Genomic DNA, 26,451 nt, shown 5'->3' on the forward strand with positions numbered 1-26,451 from the left:
CCTGATGACGTTCCCTGCCTTGTAAGGACAGGGATGTCATACCATGTCATCAACAATGTGTTATTGTGTTCCCTGAAGTCTGATTTTTCGCTTTATACTCAGGTGAGAGTTTGTTTGGGAACATTGCCGATCGTAATGTGTCAGTTCCAGGAAGAGGCGTACAGCTCGGAATCCCACACCCGACCTTTTAATGTTCTTTTGCTTCGCTGAGAGAACTCTGAAAAGTAACTTGATGCCATTAATATATAGGAAAAAACATAAGGTGCATTGAATGTGTATTAAGCGGCAGCATAGGCCGGTTAAGCTGCAGGGGGCGGCCAATGCGAGGAGATGGCTGAGACAAAGCGGGACTTGGTTGGAGGGAGCACGTGTGGCGCGCATGGACTTGAGGTAGTGGGCACGGGGGAGGGGGGTAACGTGTCAGGAGCCGGATAAGTAGTACGGGACTCGGCGCGGGTATCCCTCCGCCAGGCGGTGACGCCATTTTTTTGTGTGGATTTTTTTTAAAAAGAGAGAGAGCTCGGGAGGAGAAAGGAAGCGAAGAGCGAGCGGCCAGAGACTGAGATATAGAGGCGGTAAATCTACTCATCATCCCCCCACCCCTACTCCCTCCCCCCCCCCCCTCTCCGGAATCACTACCGTGAACCATGGCGGATATAGACAAGCTGAATATAGATAGTATTATTCAGAGGTTGTTGGAAGGTGAGTGCCGCGGGTGGCCGTTAGTTTGGGGGGGGGTGGAACGTGAGGGAGGGTTGTGTCTTAACATTCACCCCCCCCCCCCCATCAGACCATGTTTCCTGTCCGTTGTTGTTAGTCCTTCCCTCCATTACCGGTATTCGGCCCGTTCTTCTCCTCTGGCGTCTACCCCCATGCCGAGTTACTGACACAAACCTCTCCTTCCCACCCATCCCCCCCCCTTCAATCAGAGCCGCTTACAGCCTCCAACCCCCTCTTCCCCCCCATCCCCCATCCCCCATCCTTTCCAGTTCTTCCTCCCCCCTCCCCTCTCGTGCGCTCTCAAACCCTGATCTCTCTCTCTCTCCCTCCCTCCAATTAAGAAGCCCATATTTGGAGGGAGGTATTCATCAACTAATCTTTCCCTGTGACTAAAGAACACACAGAATTGCTTGAATCTTTGTATTTGAGGAAGACTATTAGTGACGTTGTCCGGGTACATCCTTCCAAACCAATGTGAACCACTATTAAAGTCACTAGGTTTCCTGAACAATACTCATTCCTTAACCAGTGCATTATCTTGCCATTTTTTACAGCTGAGATATACATGCCTACAAACTGTGCAGGAATCTTTGCAATGGAAATGTTTTGACTCTGATGAAGTCATCTTGACTCAAAACGTTAGTTTGCTCTCTTTCCATGGATGCTGCCTGATCCACTGTGATCTCTAGCATTTTTTCGTTTTCAGTACAGATTCCAGCATCTGCAGTAATTTGCTTATACGTTCCTGCACAATAATGTATATTGTTGTTCATAAGTTAGGATATTTGTGATTGGAAGATGCTTTGTAAACACAATCTCTTTGATTCAAAGGATGAGGGAGTTCTGGTGGTGTGGCTGGTATTCATTCTTTCAATTGGTTGTACTCTTACTACCCCACTTCTCCCAAGTTGCTTTACTGCTTTGCGTGGGATATTGATGGATTTGCTAGTTAAAATATCAGTTCAAACACACTTTCCTTGAATCAAGTGATGAACTCAAACCTGATGAAAATTTGCATTGTGTAATCTATGTTGTAGTCCAGCAGAATACTGAAGGAGAACTTTGATGAATTCTCTAAACATAAAATGTTAGCTTGCTTTCTCTCCATGGATGCTGCCTGATCCGCTTTGATCTCCAGTATTTTTTTGACTTCAGTTCAGATTCCAGCATCTGCAGTAATTTACTGAATCTGTAGTACTGAAGGAGTACCATATTGCTTAATCTGTCTTTGGATAAGGCCCTTTGCAAGCTCGGGTTTATAGTGGATCACTTTGAAGCAGCATAGAGGTTTCCTAAAGTCTAATGGAACTATCTTAACCTAACCAGACCATCTGGTTACTTATCTCAGTGATGTTTTACGTACCTTGCCATGTGAAAATTGGCTGCAACCAATGAATTGCTTTTGGACTGCAAAGTGATTGGATATCTCGAGAACCCAAAAATTATTGAGTGAGAGCAGGGTTTTTTTTCAGTGTGGTTTACAGTATTGTACTTTGAGACATATTTTGGCAATGTAGCCATTTAATAAAGCATTTATTTAATCATTGCAGTAAAATCTGAATGGTGCCACTCATATGGAAACCATCTTGAGGTATTTTAGAAGTGTTGAAAAGAAGATACTGACCCTGAGAGTGGTGTGAAAGGAATTACCAATGCTTGACCTTTTTTTAGAATAGGGTGAACTCTGGGAGGGAATCCTTAGATAGGATCTAGATGACGAATGGCACAATACTCAATGATGGGGAAAAAAGTGACCGGGAGTAAAAAGAGTTCAAACCTAGTTAAAGATACAGTATGCATCATTTTTACAAGGCAGTATGCATCAAAATAGGCCAAGTTTTTATGGTATAATAAATATCACCTCAATGAAAGATTGACAGATCTGTCTTCAATTTGCACACAAGCAACTACTGTGCTATTTATTATTTATCTGTTGCTATTAAATTTCCTAACTTTTTTTGCTATATTTTGAGGAAAATCTAGTTACATGCTTTAAATCATGGAAGAAATAATACAGCTGGTCAAAATTCTATCAGGGCCTGAGAAAATTGTGACAAAGATCTTTAGTTTGACCAGACAAGTTAAAATTGTTTTTTTTCCTCTCTTGATGCTTAAATGGAGATGACTGCTTCATTCAGATGAAGCACTTGTAATCCACACTTATTCCAAGGTACGTGACAGCTGTTCATACAAACATATAGGGTAGGTGATGGTTTTTTGACAACATGATTTATTATATGGACTGTACTTGGAATGTTTCTCCTTTTTATAAAATCACTTTGAGCAGTGCAGTGTTCAACTAACTGCAGCCCTGCAGTTAGTTGAACACTTTACTCTTCATTACAAGTTATAAATCTGAGAGAGGTACGCAGTGGAAAATATTCATACATCTAGCCTAATTTTTTAAAAAGGCCCCATTGGTATTGCTGGCATATTCAGTGAATGTTATTGCAATCCAGTTTTTGGTGAGTTTATCCATGTATACATTGATACTTTGTGCTTGAAAGAGACCAATAAGGGTTCTATTTATTTACCTAAACCTAACAGTACTGTGCTGAATGGTTTATTTCTGTTCCTATGTCTTCTGATCTTACTGTTGGGACACTTTGTGGAGTGCTGACGAAACTCCACGATTTCTGTGCCGACATTCTATTTGCTTTTAATTTGTACCAGTGTTCAGAATAGCGATTGGTCAGACAGAAAGTTTTACACTACTTTTGTTGCATTAGCATTTCCCCTATAACATATGAGCATCCTTCAGATCAGAGAATGCTGATTGTTTGCAACACCAGGTCTGACTTTAGCAGAATAGTGATCCAATTTTGGATTAGAAGATTATCTTTTCAGTCCAGGTGTGAATTTCTTTTTCATCCCAGGACAACATTCTGGTCTATCTGTACCTCAAAAGTTACAACTTTTGAAAACTGGCCAGTTATGCAGTATCATTGAGAATCTAGTTGCAGCTTCATGAATCATGTTAATTGAAAATAAACCATATTCTGTTGCTAATAATGTAATCCCCTCAACTTGATGGTTTCTTTTTTATTTGGGGGATTGATCTTTTCCATGTACTAAAATATCCCTAAAGTATGGTTATGCCTTCTGCACTCTTAATACTGTAATTTACTCAAATACTTTGTAAAACAGCTGTCAACATGAGTTCTGGTTTCAAAGATAAATTATTCACAGCAAGGACTAAATTCAATTTTGATTGTTAATTGAGCAAACTACTATTACTTATGCATGTCCTGATTATTGAAATACAAATCTATACAACAGTGTATAGATTACACCATATTGCAGATTAAAATGGCCTTGCATACTCTTCACAACAATGTTAAATCATATTGCAAAATCTGTCTACTTGTATGTATTGTGATTGAGTAATATTGCTTTGTTGTTTCTGTAGCTTGACAGAGTAGTGCTTAATCCAGTATCTATTTTTAAAAATGTGCATCGTGTTCCTTCAAAGAAGCTATGTTTGTATCTCTCCCCACTCTAGACTCTTCGGGTTTCATGTTTCATTCTTCACTTCTATACCAGATGATATCTCTTTTATCTCAACATTCAATTGGAATGGATAATTCTTAGAGATAATTTGACTTGGGCGGGGTGGGGCAGGGCATGGGGGATGTTTGGGAGGGGTGAAAGGCACAAGAATCCGCAGTTTAAAACAAAATAAGTTTGGTTCAAACCCCAATGTAATTGGAACTTTCAAATGAAATTGAATAAAACCTGAAGTAGAAAACATTTTTGAGGGCTAAGGGAAAGGTTGGGCCCTTGGGATTGTCAGAATTTTTCTGTCAGAACTGGCTCAAATGATAGGCTGCATATTCTTCTGCTTGTAACCATTCTATGATTCTGTACCAAATTGACAGCAGTAATCAGGCCAATTTGTACTGTTGATCACTTTATAGCACTTGGGTTGTGATGGAATTTATTGGTCTACATTGATAACTATCTAATACTTAAGTTCTGTGTGTTACTTCACTTGCTGGGTCAGTTAGTGAGATGGTTTATAGTGAAAAGCATCAGAAGTAGTTGCACATGTTTAGTCAGCCCACTTTGCAGTTACCATTACATTCCCAAATTCTCATGCCTTTTTCATTGGTAGCAGGATCTGTCAAAAGCTTTATTCTATCAGTTTCTGTCTGTCTCCAGATTTGTCAAGATTTTGAATACTGCCGCCATGATGCTAGGTCTAGTGTTAAGGCTTTGTCCAAGGTGTTTCTACACAACCCACATTTTATCAATTGGTAAAATACTACTACTATTGATTTTGGCTGAAACTTATCACTACAATTACATTAGTATTGCAATTAATTTTGTTGAAATTTGAGAATATTTTTGAAACTTCCTAATTTTAATATCTTTTGCTGAATCATCAGATGTTTTGCAGAGAGCAGTTGCTAAAAAGTGAACTAAATACAAGAACTCGTGAAAGACTGCCATTGATCTAAAAATGCGAAACTGAACTTCAGTCTGTATCAAGCTAATTTATTATTATGCATATAGTGAACTGATACTACCATTGTGTGTGTGTGCAGGAAGTTCTCCCCCTAGTGCTGCTATCCTTGCCTGATGTCCCCACACATGTGCTTCCCAGCAGGAAATTCTATCTGGAAGCCAAAAATGAGGATGTTCGCAATTGAAAATGTCTCCATTCACAGTATTGATATCTGTAATATGATGGCTTCCTGACCAATGGACGTGAAGTTATTTATAGTTCTGCTTTTCCAGATGAAATCTGTCAATTTGCAGCAGACTGTTCAATCTGATAACATCTTGCTCTATTGCTCAGCTACTCAATTCCTTACCATTAGATTGGTGAGAGTTTAGATCAAAAAATAAATTAACTATAATTTAACTGGCTGCTATAGAATTTTCAGCAATTTGTGTAACAATGCAAGAATGCAATGCCAAAGTGCAGCAAATTTAAGGTTGCATGCACAATCTTCCAGCGATTGAATTGCTGATTTTAGACATTATAAAGTAGAAACCTGCCAAAAGGGAAACCAAATGCGAGTTTGGAGACTGCTTTTGTGAATCTTTATTTTTAGTTGGCTTAAACAACTAGCTTGGATTCAGGGGTCCACTCTACTGGTTGACGGTGAAGTGTCGTTGAAAATAAATGGTACTTTATCATAAGGAAAAGTTAAGATACCCAAGTGCAAGAATCCACAGATTTGAAAAGCTGAAGTTAATTTAGATTTGAACATGCAATGGAATCTTGGAAATTTGGCTGCTCTGTGCTGTTTTGCAGCTGGTGAGTACGCAGTGCAGCTAAGCAAATAATGTATTTTGGGAGCAAGAAGAGACACCACTCCAGGAATTTAGCATTTACCAATTTGCTTTGAAATACGGTACAAAAGCCTGAATTTCCAGTATTTGGGAGGAAGTAACATGAGATGTGAGACAATCAACAAAATTTATGGGATGATCAAGGGGCAGGTGGTCATTCTTTGTGAAATAATAGTTACGTAGCAGACCAGGTTAGGAGGTATGAATCCTGAAGATGTGAAGATCCAACCACGAGCTGTAGTGTTGGAACGTATTTTTAATGAGTGCAGTTAGTGGGGGAAAAAAAAGCAACTCCAACTTATTGTAGTTTGATTAACCCCAAATCAAATTATCTTTGGTACCTCGTGCGCATAATGAAGCCTGTATCCCTTCACTTTATTACATGTTAAATGTCCCTAGTAAATAGTTGGAGTGAGAAGGGGTTGATTTTTATGATAATGATTATGGTTTGCTTCAGAAATATCCAAAGTCCCTGTGAAGAATAAATGACATGAAAGGAACTGTAAAGTTTGTCTACTGTCAACTTTCCTTTTACAAATGTCAAATGTATAAAAATCACCAAAATGAACAATCATATTCATTTGTAAACTATATTGCAAATATATTTCAGCCTATCTGGATAAAATAGCCCTTGCCAGAGGTGCTATTGCATCCTGCTGTTAAACTACAGAAAGTCTGCTGTCACACTTGACCTGCAAGATAATCTGGATAGTAGAAGGTATGCATGTCCAACTTGTTGGATTGAGGAGTACAAACCACCCCAGCGCATCTTCAGGGCTGGATTTCTGGATCCCAGATAGTCAATCAAATCTTCTAATCATGGTTAATAAAATGGTAATCTGACAAGTCTTTCTTAGTCATGAGTACAACGTTGTCTGATACCAGATATATGTGAAGTTCAATGGTGAATGAGTTGTGATCTGCATTTTTCAAGCTTAATATCACAGGTGCATACTTTGTATCCTTGAGCTGACAGAAGGGTATTTTGTCCCCACCATTGGCATCCCGCATCTTAAGTGCAATTTTGTTTTTGGCTTCTGTCTTGTCCTTTTACTTTGGGAATTTAATGTCATTTGCAAACAATATCATCTTAGGCAGGACAAGAATTGATGGGACTGAGATCCAGAGCAGTAGTTCTATTTGGGACTCGTAGACAAACATGTCTCGTTAGTAAATAACGCATCAGGCAGCCATTTGTAAATACTTCTACATGGATATCTGAGCAAGTTAAAATTAAAAATATTATCACACACCCCTCTGGAGCACGTGGACCCTTAACCTTGATTTCCTGGCTCAGAGGTACAACAAGAACCTTGAAAATACATATGAAAAAACATGTATACGCTAATCACCTGCAAGTCTTTATTAGCTGACGTTGACAGTAGCACTGCTGGGGCAGCTTTTTTATTGGGTCTATATATTCAGACTTCCTTTTTTTTAAAATAAGGGATATTCCCATTCCAGATCCAAACCAGTGATTTCTGTGCATGTTAATCATGGTCCCGGCTACCATCACTCTTTCTGCATTGGCCTATGAGAGAGGTTTGTCCTTTTTTATTTTCCTGGTTTGACTAAGTCTGCTTGTCTCTTTTTACTGCTTCCACAAAGTCACATGCTGTATAAAAATGTTTAATATCTAGCTTTGTGTGTTTTTTTTGAACATTAGAGGCTTAGTGGATTTTTTTTTTAAAAGATTAGAATCCTTTTTAAGCATTTCTTCCCAGGAGCAAACATTATTGTTACACCAAGTCATTTTGTGATTTTAATTCACAATCTAGTTCAGATCTTGGCTGATTATTACATCCAACTCCATTTTTAGCTTTGTTCCAAATAAATTCTTTTACACAATACAGAAACAGCTATTCAACCTAAACCTTTTATATTCTCCACTGACCTCCCATCTTTCCTCACCAATCAGTATACCTGTCTATCCCCTTCACCTTTTGCATGCTTACCTAACTCTCCTTAAAGACATCTTGTTTGTTTGTTTGTTATAAGTCCCAATGTCTTGCCATTCTTTGGATAAGTAGTCCCTTTTGGACTCCCTATTTGATTTCTTGGCGGCAATCTTGTATTGATACTTCATAAGCAAAGCCAGGCTATCTCCTCAATCATGTAGATTGGCAAAGACAAACATTTAAAGAATGCAAGGCAGAACTGCAACAACTGTTCATTTGTCTGGTGCAAATACAAAATGGGGAAAAATGGCTCGACCATGGCTAATGAGGTCAATTAGGGATGATTTAGATCCAAGGAAGGGGCATACAAATGCTAAAAAGCAGCAGACCTGAGGTTTGACAGCAGTTTAGATTTCAGGAAAAGGCAACAGGCTGAATATTTATTGTGTAATTTAAACTGCCTCATTCCTTTGAGTCTTAATATGCAATACAGTTTATTCGATAACAGTATAAAGATGTGAATCGCAGCCACCTTTTTAGTACCCACCTGAAATAGGAAAGTGGAAGACTTGGGGTTTAATTGTAATTTTATTGCTGGAACAGCACAGCAGGTCAGGCAGCATCCAGGGAACAGGAGATTCGACGTTTCGGGCACAGGCCCTTCTTCAGGCCTGTGCCCGAAACGTCGAATCTCCTGTTCCCTGGATGCTGCCTGACCTGCTGTGCTGTTCCAGCAATAAAGTTTCAACTTTGATCTCCAGCATCTGCAGACCTCACTTTCTCCTCTTTAATTGTAATTGCTGCTTAGTGGAAATCAGAAAGCTAAGCCTAGAAAATAAATGGCCTTTTAAAGGTAGTGCATTTGTCTTAGTTGGTGCTTTCATACAAAATCAAGTTTTAAGCTGATTTTTGCATCTCTTGACCTTTCTTGTTCCATGCATGTACAGTAAATACTCCATAATAGTTGTTTGTATTTTGAAGGAATGAGGACATTGCAAAAATCTTACTGATCTGTTTTAGAATATGAATAACACTGGGGCTTGCATGAAATCTTCCAGTTGTAAACTTCATGGCTTGCATTTTTCTGTGATTCAAGTAGTTAATTACTTTCACAATAACACACTCATCATTAGTTATTGTTTGATCTTACTAAATTATGTCTTGTGACTTGGATAATCTGTGCAAGGTTGCTCCTATCTAAATCTTTATAACGTGTTTGATTATTTTACAAATTTGACTTTTAGATTTTTAAATATAAACTTTCATCCTCAAACTTTTTTATTGAAAAATGTGTTCTTTCTCATGAGCTTAGTGAAGTCTTTGTGGAAGCTTTTGTTATGTTTATAAAACTTTCTTTTTAAACCTGGCTTCAAGTTTTAATTTGTGTGGGCAATGAAAGTGATTATGACTATTCAATATGTTCACTTCAAAGATCATTGAATACCATTTTCCTTCTGTCTAGCTAATGGATGCGGGCTAGTGAATTTACAATGTCGTGCAGCTGACGTTCTGAGACAATTAATTTGATTTTTAGGATTTTGTCTGTGGTTCAAGACCATTTGAACGAACAAACGAGAAGCAAGAGTAGGCCACTCACAGCTTGAGCCTGTTCTATCATTCAAAAAGATGGCTGATTACTTCACCGTCCTGCCTACCCACAATAACCTTTCACACTCTTGCTTATCAAGAAGCTATCTTAAAAGAAAATTCAAAGACTCTGCTTCCTCCGTTTGTTTTTTGAGGGCAAGCATTTCAAAAACATTCAATCCTCGAACAAATTTCATTTAATCTGTCATTAAGCTGGCAACCCCATATTTTTAAAACGCAGCTCTAGATTCTCCCACAAAAGGAAATGTCCTTTGCATGTGCACCCTGTCAAGACTCCTCAGATCTCGTATGCTTCAGTTGAGTCATATTACTCTTCCGAGCTCTAGTGAAGCCAAGCCTATTGTCTTTTCTATGTAAGACAACCCACCCTTTCCAGGAGTTAGTCTAGTAAACCTCTAAACTACTACTAATGCATTTATATCTGAAATAAGGAGACTATCCAGTACACCATTATCTAAATGCTTCATAACTGGAGTATAATTTTTAGTTTTGTAATTAATTCTGCCTACAATAGATTATAATCTAATGGAATTTATTCACTAATTATTTAACTACACCTTTTTTATGCAATTCACACGAAGTCACTCAGATCTCTACAGATCAGTGATCTTTTAATATTTCATGCTCTTAGATAATGTGCTGCTTTATTGTTGCAGCCAAATGGACAACTTACATTTTCCCATCTTGTATTCCATTTACCAGATAATTGTCCTATATCCCTTCATTGTCCCTTATGTTGTCTTCACAACTAACTTTGCAACTAACACTAAGAACTACAAATTTACTCTTTATCCTGTCATCCAAGACATTTTAAGGTAAGTTGTAAAATGTTGAGGTCCCTTTTCCGATTTCTGTGGCAAGATGTGCCAACCAAAAATGACAATTATATAAATACAAAATACTGTTAATGCTGGAAGTCTGAAACAAATAGAGAAAACTGGAGAAATCAGGAGGTCTGGCAGCACTTGTGGAGAGAGAAAAAGTTAACATTTTGAGTCTAGTATTATTCTTATCACAACTTCTTCAATACAACTTCAAAATCCAATTATGCCTAGTGTTTTCTGCTAGCTAGCCAGTCTTCTCTCCTTGCCAATTTATTGCTCCCTACATCATGAGGTTTTTACTTTCTCTATTAATCTTGCAAATGGCACCTTATCAACTGTCTAGAAATTCAATACAGTAGTCTAGATTTTAACCAGGAAAGGTGTATTGTTGATTTCAGTGTTGCAGTGTTTTATTTGACATTTTAATATGGGAGCTGCAATTACCCTACCCTTGTAGGTTTAGCAACCTAGTAAACTTCTCCAACTGCAAAAGGCAATACTGTATTTAAATCATACAGTACAAGTTTCCAAATTAACATAACAGTCAATTGCTGCTTTTTCTTTCAGTACGAGGTTCTAAACCAGGAAAAAATGTACAGCTCCAAGAGAATGAAATCAGAGGCCTGTGCCTCAAGTCTCGTGAAATCTTCCTTAGTCAACCTATTCTTCTGGAACTTGAAGCTCCATTAAAAATATGTGGTGAGTAGCTTTTTATAGTCAGTTATTGTCTTGTTGTATGCTCACTTGAAATGTTTGAATCTCAAAATGAAATTGTTTTTCTTGGGCTGAATATTTGGATTTTAGTTTTTACAAACACAAATTAAGAGCAGTAGTTGGCAACATGTCTCACTAAAGCTGGTCTATTATCCAGTAAGATTATGGCTGGTCTGATTATTCTATGTTCCCACCTATCCCATCCCTAATAACCTTTTGCCCCTTGCTCATCAAAAAGATGTACCTCTGATTTTTGAGGAAGAAAACTCCAATCCAAAATATTTAAACACTCTATTTTGAAGCAAGGTATTAATCTTGATAGTCAAGTTATTTTCATTTTGCTGTCTGTAAAATGTGATTTTATCCATTGTGCCTACCATCCATTTAAAAGCAAAGAGACTTATGGAATGAAATCTGACTTCTCAATTTTCTTTTTTACAAAAGCCAGCTTTTCAGTTTTAGTTTAAATGAGGGTGTTGACTTTTGACTTTCTAATGTAGGGTGTGAGAATGAACTATTTGTGTAGATAATTTCTTAAGTACTACTGTAAACCTTTTTTAAACAAATGAGAAGTTTATTCATATCTCTTGTAGTATTATTTTAGATAGCAATTTCATCTAGAGTGTTCCAGCAGATGGGTTGCTGAATAAAATAGGGTGGAAATTGTTTGCCCTGTTTCTACATAACATCAAGCAAGTATCTTTGGGAAGACCCTTTATTCTAGAAATTTGAGAGCATAGCTTTGTCATGAATGGTATAGGATTGTCATCCATTTTATTTTAATAATTGCTGATAAAAATGACCACTGTATTAGTCTTCTCAGATGAGATGAAATGCAGATTCCAGTATGTATGTGCTTAGTGTTACAGTAAGGCTAGGCACAAAATACAATGACTTAGTTAGAAATTTTAATAGCTTTACCCCATAGTGCACACAGGAAATTGTGGGTTTTGCTTCTGCTACTGTTGTACAGAATTATGTGCTTTTAATCTAGACCTAGTGCATAATGGTTGAGCACTTGATGCGGAAGTCATACACATCAGTTGCGCTGCTTCTCCACCCCCCTGCCCCATATGAACACTCGCCAGTACATGTGCACATCCCATGCAGCCACTGCCCCTGTCTGTCTGTTTACTGAGTGTTCTAAATTTTATCCAGCTGCTGCTAACTGTCTATCCCAAGTTTCACTCTACTACTGCTTGATGTACTTTTAGTAAATTATTCTGATTAAATCTTTCCTTTTTATTTCTCCTTCCCCCCCCCAACTTCTCCCTACCCAGGTGATATTCATGGCCAGTATTACGATTTACTTCGGTTGTTTGAATATGGAGGATTCCCACCCGAGAGCAACTATCTCTTTCTGGGAGATTATGTGGACAGGGGAAAACAGTCTCTGGAAACTATCTGTCTGTTGTTGGCATACAAAATTAAGTATCCGGAGAATTTTTTCCTTCTGCGTGGAAACCATGAATGTGCCAGTATAAACAGAATATATGGATTCTATGATGAATGTAAGGAAACATTGCCTAGTTTACTATTGCATAATCATAGTCAATTCTGCATGGTAGGTTTTTTTATGATTCTAATCTACTGACTGTTTTGACAAGTTTGCTGAAGTCAGGCAATTGTGTATGTGATTAAAGCTACTATCTCTAGTTCAGCTGCTACTTGCCTCAGCAATGCTTATAGTGAAACTATATACTCCAGTGGGAAGTAAAAAAGACAACCCTTGTTACTTCTTTGATAATGCCTCTAATTTGGAGGGTCATTCATTTAGTCACCTTTAGTTTATGCACTTTTAAAAAGCTTATTATGGCATTTTGTAGCTTTGTTCCCATTTAGTATTTGAAATGTGCAAACTTAAAACTATATTCTATAATATTTTCATTGCTTATTATTTATTCTTCAATTTTAATATTAAAGCTCTATGTAAGTGAACAATGAGATGAAAAGAAATCTTTAAATATTTAGCTTTTCAACTCCAAACAGGCAAGGGATTAATTCAGTGTTTGCCTATACTTAGTTAATTGTACCTTTGTAGCACTTTGGTTTCAAATTAATGCTAACAGTAGTAAAACACAAATTCCTTTTCCTGTTTCATTCTTAAAAATTGATTTTGTTTGCATTATCATTCTTTGACTGATTCACCAAAGGAAGATAGGTGCCCAAGCGTTAAAGATACTAATAGTGCAAATAAAAGAAGCCATTAAATATCTAAGCGTAGCTTCCAAAAAAAAGTTACACAAGTCTATGTCCCAGATTTTTAACTTAGTATTCCTGTTCTAGGTAAAAGGAGGTACAATATTAAATTGTGGAAGACTTTTACAGACTGTTTCAACTGCTTGCCTATTGCTGCCATTGTGGATGAAAAGATATTTTGCTGTCATGGAGGTGTGTATAATTTAATTTGAGTACAGGATGTTGCCTATGATTTTTTTAAAAGTAATTTTCTTAATGTGTATTTGAATAATTGTGAATTTCTTTTTTGGTTAGTCCCTAGGCTCGTTCTTGGTTTGCCGAAGGCCTATGTTTTAACTTTTTTTAAAAAAAATTCTCATTGTAACAGTACAGTTACAGTATTTAGAGTATGGAGCAGAGGATAATGAGTATTCAATAACTTAATTTTATTTTCTTAAATCAGGTTTGTCACCTGACCTTCAGTCCATGGAACAAATCAGACGGATCATGCGACCCACTGATGTGCCTGATCAAGGACTTCTCTGTGATCTCTTGTGGTCTGACCCAGACAAAGATGTATTGGGATGGGGTGAGAATGATCGAGGTGTCTCATTCACATTTGGAGCAGAAGTAGTTGCAAAATTCCTTCATAAACATGACCTGGATCTGATATGTAGAGCCCACCAGGTATAGTGTAGCAGATTTATTTATTGATTTTTTTTTTTAAAAAAAAGAGAAACTACTGAATTTCAGTTAATTCCTCTCAAAATCCAGTTGTTTACCTATTAAATATTACTCGTTCTGATTTAATACAGCTTTGCTATTTATTCACCAACTTGTTCAAAATACAACTCAACAGTAATTGATACCTGAAATTTTCCCTAGCTTGCCAAATCTGTTTGTAATGCTCCCTCAACCGTTGTCATTTAGTTCGCTACAGTCATCTACAGTATGGTGTGAAAACTGTTACACTTTTTAAAACTTTATCTATTGCTTACATATAAACCTTTAAATTGCTGGGTGGATGTGTGATTGGGAAAATTGATTATAATTTATTGTTTAATATGGCATGGAATCAAGTGGGTTTTTCTTCCTTAAAAATTGTAATTTGATAAAAGAATAATCTTTTGATTTGTTCCATTTATATAGTTTTGAGTTGTGTGCCCCTGAAGAGTTCAGATTGGTACAGTATCCTACAAATTGGTGCATGGTTCTTTTTCAACATGCAGAATATAATCTTTCTATACATAATCAAGACAAGTGGTTATGATTAGTGTTGTGCATTGTGAAACTGAATACAGAGGATTCATTAAAGAAAAGTTTAAAGCAATTTAAAAATAAATTAGAGACATTGAAAACAGGAGCAAGAGTAGGCAAGGCAATTCGTTCACGTGTGCTCGTCATTCAATATGATCGTGACTGATCATCCAACTCTGTACTCTGTTTTCGCGCTCTCCCCATGCACTTTGATCCCTTTAGCCCTACGAACAAAATCTTAACTCCTCCTCAAACATTCAATGCGTTGGTCTCAACCACTTTTTTTTGTAGTAGAGAATTTCACAGACTTGTCACTTTTAGGGTGAAGATGTTTTTCCTCCTCTGTCCTAAATGACCTACTCCGTATCCTTAGACTGTGACTCTCCAGTCGTTGGGAACATCCTCCCTGCATTTACCCTGTTTAGTTTTAGAATTTTATGCTTCTGGGAGATCCCCTTACATTCTTCTGAGCTCCAGCAAATATAGTCCTAACTGAGAGTCCCTCCATAAGTCAGTCCTGCCATCTCCGGAATCAGTCTGTTAACTTTTGCTGCGCTCCCTCCATAGCCAGAACATCCATCCTTGGACAAGGAGACCAAAACTGCACATAATACTTCAGGTTATTGGTCTCACCATGGCTTTGTACAGTTGCAATGCCATCCCTGCTCTTGTCAAATCCCCTAGCTATGTAGGCCGACATATCATTTGCTACCTTCTCCTGTGTGTTTACTTTCAATGACTAATGTGCAAGGTTACAAATCACAACACCAGGTTATAGTCCAATAGATTAATTTGGAAGTACCTTGCTTTCAGAGCACTGCTCCTTCATCAGGTAACTAGCGGGGGAGGATCATAAGACACAGAATTGAAAGCAAAAGATTACTGTGTTTGTGCATTTAAAACAATATATTGAACAAACCTAGATTGCTGTTAAGTCTTGCATCTTTTAGGATGGGTTGCACGTTTTGGTTCATTTAATATATAAATCCCAGAACTATTTTTAAATCACATTCTTGATAACTTAAGGTTTTATTTTAAAAAGTGACATCTCCGCTCAGGCGATGTATTAAAGGTGTGAGGTTAGAGTCTGTCTGTATCCCAAAGTAGGGATTTATAAAATATTACATGGATTGACTGCCTGCAGGGTATGTGCTTTTTGTGTCTGCAATAGAATGTGTCTGCAAATGCAAATGCACCCCACACATTTGTGTGAATGATGGCATAGTGTCGTGGGGTCATCTGTAGTGTGACATGAACCCAAGCACGCACTCTCTCTCCCTCCCTCTCACTGGTTTATACTCCACCCATCCCCTCCCACTCATGTGCATGCACACAAGTCTACGGGATGAATTTCCACTTACAGAATTGTATTTGTAGGAATATTCTATTTTTTGTTCAAAGCACACAACCTGCAAGCAGTCAATCCATGTAATATCTTATAAATTCCTACTTTGGAAATAGAACCAGTCTGACTCAAGATTGGGATACAGCCAGACTCTAACTTCACACCTTTTAGTACATTGTCTGAGCTAAGATGTCACTTTTTTTTTAATGAAACTTAAGTTATATCTAATGTTCTGGGATTTACATATTAATGAACCGAAACTTGCAACCCATTCTAAAAGATGAAAGACTTAACAGCAATCCAGGCTTGTTCAATATATCGTTTTAATTGCACGACACTGTGATTTTCTGCTATAAATTCTATGCCTTATGATCCTGCTCCACTAGTTACCTGACTAAGAAGCAGCGCTCTGAAAGCTAGTACACCCAAATAAACCTGTTGGACTATAACCTGGTGTTGTGATTTTTAACTTTGTCCACCCTAGTCCAACAACAGCACTTCCACATCATTATGTCCAAGGACATTCAGTTCTTGTTGCACCTCCCTCTTTCCCATTCTTTCACCAGTCAGATAATTGTTTTTGCTGTCAGTGGATAACAACATTTATCAGCATTTATACTTTATCTGCCATGCATTTATCCACTCGCTCAACGTGTCCAATTTGCATTGAAGTATCTTTGCATCCACATCACAGCTCAAGCACCCACTCAGCTGTGTGTTGTCAAAGATATTATGTTTATTTCCCTCACTTAAATCATCAACATATATTATGAATAGTTGGGGTCATGCACTGATCCCTGTGATACTTTACTAGTTACTATCAGCTGCTGGGGAAAATGATCATTTATTCCTACTGTTTCCTGTCTACCAACCAGTTCCCAATCCATGTCACATACTAACCCAATCATTTGTACTTTAATTTTGCATATGGATCTCTTATGTGGGATCTTCTCAAAGCTTCTGAAAGTCTGAGTAAGCCACATCTACTGGCTTCCCCATATCAACTCTACTAGATACAGCCTCAAAATTCTAGTAGGCTTTTCGAACATAATTTCTCTTCCATAAATCTTTGACTGTCCAATTCTGTCACTGTTTTCCAGGACCCTTACTAAATCTTTTACAATAGACAAGCATTTTCTCTACTTCTGATGTCAGGTGGCCAGACGAAAGTTTTTTTTTTAAATAGTAGAGTTACATTAGTCACCTATTGCAGAAACTTTCCCAGAGTCCATAGAATCTTGAAAGATGACCCCCAAATGCAGCCAGTATTTTTAAGGCTACTTCCTTAAGTACACTGGGATGTAGATTATCAGGCTTCGGGGATTTATTGGTCTTTTTAATCTGATCAATTTCCCCACTAATACTGACTTTCTTCAGTTTCTTGCTCTCATTAGACTGTGTCCCAACATTTTTGGGACATTATTTGTATCCTCCTTTTTGTCAACATAGAACAAAAATATGTATTTAATGGTTTTGTCATTTCTTTGTTACCTTTAACTAACTTTGTTGTTTGTAAGGGATCTACATTTGTGTTCACTAATCCTTTTCTCTTTGCATGTGAACTGACTTTACAAAAGTTTCGATATGTGCATTACCTGCAAGCTTACTCTCATACGCTTTCTCTCCCCACCTCTTAATTCCTTTTGTCCTCCTTGTGAAATCTAAACTACTCCCAAACCTTTTTTTTTTGGCCAATTTGTATTCCCCTTCCTTGTATCTATTACTATCCCTAATTTCCCTAGTTAGCCTGGTAAGGCCATCTTTCCTGTTTTATTTTTGTGCCGGACAGGAATGAATAATTGTTGCAGTTCCTCCATGCACTCTTTAAATGTTTGTCATTGCCTATCCACCACCACCTCTTTTATGTAACATTTCCCAATTTATCATAACCAGCCCACGCATCATACCATCATAACTAAAATTCAGGACACACAATCTCAGAATCAATTACTTCACTCTCCATCTTAATAATGAATTCTTTAATATATCATGGTCATCCTTCCCTAAAGTTCCCTCATTGCTATATTGTCAATTTTATTCCTTTCGCATTACATAAGTGGACTAGTTGAACCTAAGGGTTTGTTTCCATGCTGTATGACTGTAACCCTGCAATACCAAGTCTAGTAGAATGGCCTGTTCTGTAATTGGTTCCTCATCATATTGAGCCAGAAAACCATCTTGTAAATAGTTCAGGAATTTCACCTCCTGCTTTGTTTCTGATTTGACTTGCCCAATCCAAGTGCACATTAAAGCTGCCCATAATTAACAGCTATATTTATGCTTGCATCTCTAATTTACACCCAGATTGACAGGATTGTTAAGAAGGCATACAGTGTTTTGGCCTTTATTAATAGAGGGATTGAGTTCCGGAATAGGAGGTTATGCTGCAGCTGTACAAAGCTCTGGTACGGCCACACTTGGAGTATTGTGTCCAGTTCTGGTCACCGCATTATAAGAAGGATGTGGAAGCTTTGGAAAGGGTGCAGAGGAGATCTACTAGGATGTTGCCTGGTACGGAAGGAATGTCTTGCGAGGAAAGGCAGAGGGCCTTGAGGCTGTTCTCGTTAGAGAGAAGGTTGAGAGGTGACTTAATAGAGACATACAAAATAATCAGAGGGTTAGATAGGGTGGACAGGGAGAGCCTTTTTTCCAAGTATGGGGAGTGCAAACATGAGGGAACACAACTTTAAAGTGAGGGGAGATAGGTATAGGTCTGAGGTAGTTTCTTTACTCAGAGTAGTAAGGGTATGGAATGCTTTCCCTGCATCGGTAGTAGATTCACCAAGTTTAAGTGCATTTAAGTCGTCATTGGACAGTCAAATGGACGTACATGGAATAGTGTAGGTGGGATGGGCATCAGATTAGTAGGACAGGGTGGTGCAACATTGATGGCCGAAGGGCCTGTACTGCGCTGTAATGTTCTACGTTCTGTGTTCTATGTTCTTTAATGCCTTTCCCCCAACATTACCACTACAATTCAGGGTGTATGTATACAACTACCACTATCATTCTCTGCCCGTTTAGTGTTTCTAAGCAGTATCTGCACTGCTTCCAGTTCACCAGAGATAATATTGTTAATGTAGTCTCTAATCATCAGTGCTACTCCATCTCCTTTTAGTCTTTGTGCTTCATAAAAATTGAATACCTTTCCAAGTTCAGTTCCCATTCCTAATCGCCTTCTGACATGCCTCCAAAATCCCAACTATATCAGACAAGTTTAGATCTTTTATGTCAATAATTTATCCCCTTTGTTGCAAATGCTCCCTGCATTAAAATTTGTCATTTTTAACATGCATTATTTTGCACTGTGTGGCCCTGTTTGATTTTTGCTCTTGAATTCTCTGCCTATCACTTAATTCCCATACTACTTTTTTTTTTATTTGCCCTACTTTTCATCCCTTCTGTCTCTATGCATAGCTTCCCAGCCCCTCTAATTTTAGTTTAATTTCTCTCCAAACGCTTTAGCAAATAACCCTCTAGGATGTCCATTGCATTCCTACCCAGGTGCAACCCATCCAGCCTTTACTGCTCCCACCTGCCCCAGAACTGGTTCAATGTCTCAGGAATCTGAACCCTGTCTCATGTAACATCTTTCCATCCACATTCATCTGATATATCCTGCAATTTCCACACTGACTAGCATTTGGAATTGGGTGCAAACCTGAGATCATTACCTTTTTGAAGTCCTACTTTTTAACTTGCTTCCTTACTTGTTATTCTCCTTTTTGAGGTTAAAAAAAGTGCGATGAGGTCCTATGTTGGTGCCAATGTGTACGACGACATGCTGTTCACTACCATACTCCAGAATGTCCTGTAGCTGCTCTGCGACATTTTTGACATGTGTTCAATATTGGAGTGAAAACATATGATGCCAGGAATATACGAAATCAAAATTGTCATTCAGGCTTGGTCTAAACCTTACTGAAACTCCCAGGCTTCTGTCTACATTTTTTTTCTTAGCATTGATTTGGATGGTGATTTTGAATTAGTTGGAACAAGTAATTTAATTATTTATTAAATACTAGTGTAGACACTTCTGTTTCGTTTGAATAGTTGTATTAAAATGGCATAGTGCCATTTAAATCCCAGTTATTTGACTTAACAGTAACCATTAATAACATCTGTCCTGTGAATAATGTGTACAGTTGTGATCTGTATTAATTCCTATTCACTTTGTTTCCATTTCTGAAACAGGTTGTAGAAGATGGGTATGAATTCTTTGCCAAAAGACAGTTGGTGACTTTGTTCTCTGCACCCAATTATTGTGGGGAGTTTGATAATGCAGGTGCTATGATGAGTGTAGATGAAACCTTGATGTGTTCTTTTCAGGTAAGCTGGACCCTTTTGGGTTTGTTACAAAGTAGATTTTGTTTTGTGCAGCAAACTCAATGCTGAGTGGATGTAATGGTTTGTTTCATTTTTCTAACTACATATTTGGAAATTTTTGCCAGACATCAGGTCTCTTGATTGGTAATGGCAAAGAGGTAAGCAGCCTGCTAATGGTCTTCACACCTCCAGGAGCACTATGAAGAGTTCAGATTTAATGCGCAAAACTTTTTCTTGTAATTTGATAACATTGAGCTTTTGGGTTATTGTACTGTCTAATGGAAGCTGCAGTTGAGTTCATCGTGAATCTCCAAAGCTTTGAATGCTTCAATAAATGGAATGTATTTACTGTTCAGGTGATGTTTGCAAGTTTAATATGTGCAACAATCAGATTTTACTACTTTGTTTGATATTCACAGTCCAATAAAAAAATGACTGATGGTTTGAAAATTAACTTCACAACTGGGCACCTGGAGGTTCCATGTTCATTTCGTGAACTAGTTTTTCATGTTTAATCCTAATGAATATATTTCTGAAAGATCTAAAAATTTTAAGCTGTATTGTCATTAAAAAGTGGCCATTTGGTCCAATTGTAATTGATCAGGGGATATAATGTTTTTAAAAAGGGCTCTGAAAAAAATTGAAATGTTCACTTTCTTTGTATAGATTTTGAAACCAGCAGAGAAAAAGAAACCTAATGCAAGCCGACCTGTAACACCACCAAGGAGCATGATCACGAAACAGGCCAAGAAATAAAACCAGAAACTCTGGCATTGCCTGTTTTGGACTTGTATTATACCAGTTTGTCTCCATTTTTAACTTTTTTTTTTCTTTTATGTAAAGTGTATCTGTCAGCTTGCTTGAATTAGATTACTATTTGTTGACTTGTGGTTTATCTGCTGTGATATACAGAAACATGGTTGCTGTTTCTGAACAGCAAACATGCCTTCTCCCCCACCCCTCAAGATGGAAGAATATAAAATAGTACTGTAGCTGTTTAATTTGCATCAAGGCTCCTGATTGTTAGCACCAGCTGCTAACAATAATGTGCTTGACTGCTGCTCCTCAGCAGGTTTCAATGTAGGTCAGGGGAGGGGGTTGGTGGGAAGTAGAAACGACTTGTAGTTGACAGAATTTTGACATTTTGGTACAGTTCACAAAGTGATTAAAATGCCTTGTGATTTGTTTTCCTTTTTTATTTTTTTAAGACCTAAAGTGGTGATGCTTGTGAGCTGGTAATTGACCTTTTTGGTTGGGGGGGGGGGGGAGAAAGAGTCTCATTGACTTGTAGGAAGTGATATACTGTTTATAAAACTTCAAAACAATTTTGTACTTTCTCATAAAAATGTTTTTATTTCGAGGAATGCATCTACTTTTTTCCAAGTCTACATGTCTGTCGTGTAAGCAACTGTTGTATAGATGTCATGATTTTAGAAGGATCTGCCCCTCCACTCTGCCAGCATCACAGAGAATGACGTAAATTTGATTAAGCACACTTCCTGTACTGTATATTTTAAATGATGAAATAAAGCCATTATTTTACATTTGGCATCTTTATTTGTTTTAAAGTTGTCAATATTAGGTTCCTTGTATAATGCCAAACAAATGGGTTAGTAAACACCTGGCAAAGATGGAGGAGAACAGATTGAAAAACAGCTAGCATAGGTTATTGAACTTTAAAGTGTGTTTGTCATTCAGCCATTCTTGTTCTTTTGGGATTGGGAGGTTGTTTCCTCTCTTTCCATCTATTGACCCTGGTCTTGAGGACAAGCAAGCAACCTGTTCCTGGGATTCTGTCATTATGCAGTTGGCCACTTGGCCAAATGACAGTTAGTCTGTTTTTGGAGTGTTCAATATGAACTTCCTCTGTTACCTCTCCATGATTAAGGTTAAGAGCTTGTAGTTAGAATTCTAAATTTTTCTGGTTCTGTGCAAATAGACTTTCTTTTGCTATATCGGTTTGTCCAAGATCCCCACGAAAGGCTGTTGCACCAATTCTCTCCCCTTTTATACTACACTGTAACTTGTAGATGCTTCACTTTTGAAATTATTAATATTTGTAAGGTAAAAATGCTACTGTATCACTATTCTCTGGTGTCCCTGCTAATGGTCATGGAGGTGCAGCTTTATTTCCTCACCCCTGCCACTGTGCTGGGGAAGATCAAAATTGGGCACATCCATATGAGACTCCTGACTGGTTTTTAGAGGGCAAATTTTAAAATGGCAGATTTCTGGGCATGTTTGCATGCTGTGCTCTCAGCCAAGGAATTAACTGATTTCATGATCAAAAATGGGAACTAAAATAAAGCCTTTTTATAAATCTGGATTCTTGTGCATCTATGTTATTTAGCTAACTTGGAAGTGAAGAAACTAGCACAATATATTATGTGCCTGAAATGACAAACTCAGGATTTTTCTCTTGGATAATTTTCATTGTCATCATCCAAACAGGTAGATTATGGAATACACTAAACAATTAACAACGGACTCAGCAAAATGGTGGTGATTCTGTAGAACTTTGGACAGCTCTGCCTAACAGCTAAGGCATACTGGTGTTTTTTGCCATCCCTGGTGGTAGAATTGAGTTTAAAACCTTACAGAACACATATTTGTTAATATTTGGAAGTGGGAAAGATGCCAAAGGGAAAAGGAGAGAGCAAACAGCAGCAGGGAGGACACTCCCCTGCAGCAGCAGGTATACCAGAGACAGCAGTCTCTCTTGGGGACACACACACACACACACACCCCCGCCGGACCTGACAGCCTCTCAGGAATTGGCTGCAGCGATGGAGAGACTTGCCTTGAAAGGTGGTGCTGCGATTGAGGAGATCTGTGGGGAGATTTGTGCCTAGGTCCAACCTATATATCCATGCTGCAGAAGCGTGAGCAGGAGATCCAGGGCATCGGGGAGCAGCTGGAAGAGGTAGAGGGTCGAACAAAGGCTTTGGAAGCTGCGATGGAGTCCTCCTCCAGTCGGATCCAGATGCTGAAGCGAGAGGTTCGGGCCTTGCGAGACCATATCGACGACCTCAAAAATAGAGGTCTGTGGATAAATCTCCAAATTGTCGGGCTCCCTGAAGGTGAGCAGTCAGTCAGCTTCTTTGAAAGTTGGCTGCTGAAATTTTTGGGCCTTCGCATAGAGTCCTGCAAGCTGCAGATTGAAAGGGCTTGTTGGGTTACAGTGCACAGGTCAGGGGTCATGCAGCGCCCCCGCCCGGTCCTAGTGCATTTCCACTCTCTCTCAAGGGCAAGCAAAAGTGATAGAAGCTTGTAGTTTACTGGGAAATGATCCGTAGGCGCTGCTGTACAAAGGTCAAAAATCATGCTTTTCCAGGATTTCTCGGCAGCTTTAATTCAAAGAAGTTAAAAAGAGGCTGAGGAACTTGGGCATCCAGTACTCTGAGGTACCCTGCAGTGCTCCATTTTAACCACGAGGACTCAGTTTATATATTTGAATCAGCGGATAAAGCTTAAAAACTTTGTAGACACTTCAAAATAGACAGACTGGCATAAAGAATACGGTTAATGTTTGTTCTCTTTTCCTTCTTTCCCCATGTTTTCCCTTTTTATTCCTTTCTTTCTCCCTAATAATTTCTTTATTGGAAAGGGGGGAATAAACCTTGGCATAAGTTGTTCCTTTTTTTTTTTAAATAACTAGATTTTATAATGGGAAATTTTGTCTTTTTTTTTTGTTCTGTTTCTCTTTTAGTCACAAGTAGGGGTGACATGAAGCCAGGGATGGATGCAGTGGTCATCCTGACTTTGTCTTTTTTTCTGTTGATTTAGGGATCATATTTTTTTTCTGGCCTAAGGCTGGAGCACAGTCTGGGATCTCCAAAGATGGGAGGCTCTTCCAATTTCATGGCTGGGCCGAATATCTCTCATTAAGATGAATGTTCTTCCTTGTTTTGCTTTATCTCATGCATATGCTCCCTATAATGTTTCCCAGGTCAACGCTGCAGAAGCTTATGGGATGGTTTGGTTTCTTTGTCTGGTATTATAGTCGGCCCCTCAAAACTCACTAAATTGCATTTGCCTCAAGGAGGGGGAGGAGTTGGTTTCCCAGGCATCAGGAGGTATCAGTTGAGTTTCCTGCTCAGAATTTGTCTGTGATTGGGTAGGTAACGATCAGAAATAAATATGGCTGGATATCGAAGCCTCCCAGGCAAAGTGCCCCTCTTATTAAACTGTTGTTCATGGATGAGATGAGGACAGTTATGGATCACTGCTGGAACCCCATTGTCATTAGTACAGTCAAGGCGTGGAAGGCGATGCGTCAGTGAGGGTTGCTTATCCAAGACTTTGCTACTTATGCCTATAGTTGGTATGCCAGGGTTCTGCTTAAGGATGATGGACTCAGGGTTCAAACTATGGGCAGCAAGAGGAGTTTCTAGTTTGGGAGACTTGTTTGAGGGGGGATGTTATATCTTTTGAGCAACTGAGCAAATACAGGTTGCCCAGCAGAGATCTTTTCTTTCTTTTCAGGTTAGGGATTTCATCCAGAAGAAGACTACGCTTCTCGCTAAGCCCTACAAGTTAGAGAACCTGTTGCTACATTCCACAAGCACCCTTTTGGTTAGTGCCCTCTATCACCTGCTGGGTGGCAGGGCCTGGCAGGATATTAACTGGTTATGTAAGGTCTGGGAGCAAGAGCTAGGAATGGAGATCTTTTCTGAAACATGGGAGAATGCTCAAAAGATCTCAAATTGTAATAGGACGTGCACTTCCTAGTTCTGCACAGGATTCATCTGGCATCGGACCATATGGCGAAGTTTTAAAAAGGGGCATCTTCAGTGTGCCTCAAATGTAAAATAAGTGCAGGTTCTCTTACCCATTGCTTCTGGATATGCCACAGGCTCCGTGTTTATTGGAGTGCTGGGGCGGGAGAGATAGAGTTTGTTGAGGATTGAAGTCAAAGTAGACCCGATATCTCTCCTCTTAGGTCTACCGAATTTACCATCTTTAGACAGGCATGGGAAGAAGCTATTTAATATTCTTGCATACTGTGCATGGAAGAATATTCTGATGAACTAGGTGTGAGAGGCTTGCTGGGATGGCAGAAATGAATAATGGAGCACACTCCCTTGGACTTTTTTTTTTACAAACATGGTGCACTACACAACAGACCATTTTTATAAGACATGGCAGCCCTACTTGAGTTATTTGGAAACAGATTTGTCATTTGTCTTTACTAGAACGTTTGTTTAACCAGGATGGTTAGATTTGTCAAGCCCTGGGCCCTGGAGGGGGTCTCCTGAGTTCATACAGGTATGTATACACAATGCTCCCGTTCCTTTGGTATTATGGTCGGCCCCTCATAGCTGTTCATTGTTTTGTTTTGCTTTTTATTGATCTATTAGTTATTATTTATTGGTGTTGCTTTGCACTGTTAGGGTTTGTTTTGTATTATAGGGTAAGTTAGTAGATAGTTGTATTATTTGTTTTTTTCTTTTTGTTATACTGATTTTGTTATTGATTGTATTTTTCAATAATTGTAATGTTAAATTGCTAATAAGTGTTTACAAAAAATTAATAACTGATAAGTGAGAGGAAACTAAATCAAAATGGTTCTGCACTTCAATTATCATTCACTGACCAAAGTGTACAGATGATTGAGTTGAACAATATTTGGCTTCACTAGTGAGTCATGGAAAAGGTTTCAGACATACTAGATTCCAGGATCTATACACTTCTCTATAGTCATTTGAAAATCAGGATGGACAAGTTCTAATAGCGAATGTGCCTTTTGAAAGACTACTAAAGGGTACTGGTGAGAAGGTGGTCCTCAGGTATGTGATACTTTTTAATAAGTAGAGGTACACCACATCAATTCGTCAATTGCATCTATGTGGAATTTTGACATGATTTGTTATTTGGTCGACTGATTAACTGCTCTATTTTAACTAAAATTGAATCCATTAAAAATAAAATTACACCCCACAATTGCAGGGGAGATTGTAGTGTACAGAACAACCTCTGTTATCCAAACATCAATTAGTGATTTTTTTTATATGCCAGTAAGGGTTTTATTGATGGTTTTGAAGGTTTCCTCTAATTTGTTTTGTTTAGTGATGACAAAGGTGTCATCCACGAAGCAGACCCAAAGTTTGGGTTGGATGGTTGGCAGAGCGGTTTGTTCGATTCTCTGCATTATTGTCCATCCCAAACTTTGGGTCCGCTATGTGGATGACACCTTCGTCATCACTAAATGAAACAAATGAGAGGAAACCTTCAAAACCATCAATAAAACCCTTACTGGCATAAAATTCACAAAAGAGAA

The 26,451-nt window shown here is 38.3% G+C and overlaps 1 protein-coding gene across 1 annotated transcript; it reads left to right on the top strand.

Annotated features, from left to right (window-relative positions):
* Nucleotides 1-470: 470 nt before the first annotated feature.
* Nucleotides 471-22,495, top strand: ppp1cc (protein phosphatase 1, catalytic subunit, gamma isozyme). Its single transcript, XM_043715680.1, has 7 exons — nt 471-702; nt 10,919-11,050; nt 12,346-12,576; nt 13,352-13,456; nt 13,707-13,930; nt 20,040-20,174; nt 20,838-22,495. Exons 1-7 carry the CDS (start codon nt 648-650, stop codon nt 20,925-20,927), a joined length of 972 nt encoding a protein of 323 aa, XP_043571615.1. The 5' UTR covers nt 471-647; the 3' UTR covers nt 20,928-22,495.
* Nucleotides 22,496-26,451: the final 3,956 nt, after the last annotated feature.

This window comes from Chiloscyllium plagiosum, chromosome 25 (genome assembly GCF_004010195.1).
Source record: "Chiloscyllium plagiosum isolate BGI_BamShark_2017 chromosome 25, ASM401019v2, whole genome shotgun sequence".
Taxonomy (NCBI): domain Eukaryota; kingdom Metazoa; phylum Chordata; class Chondrichthyes; order Orectolobiformes; family Hemiscylliidae; genus Chiloscyllium; species Chiloscyllium plagiosum.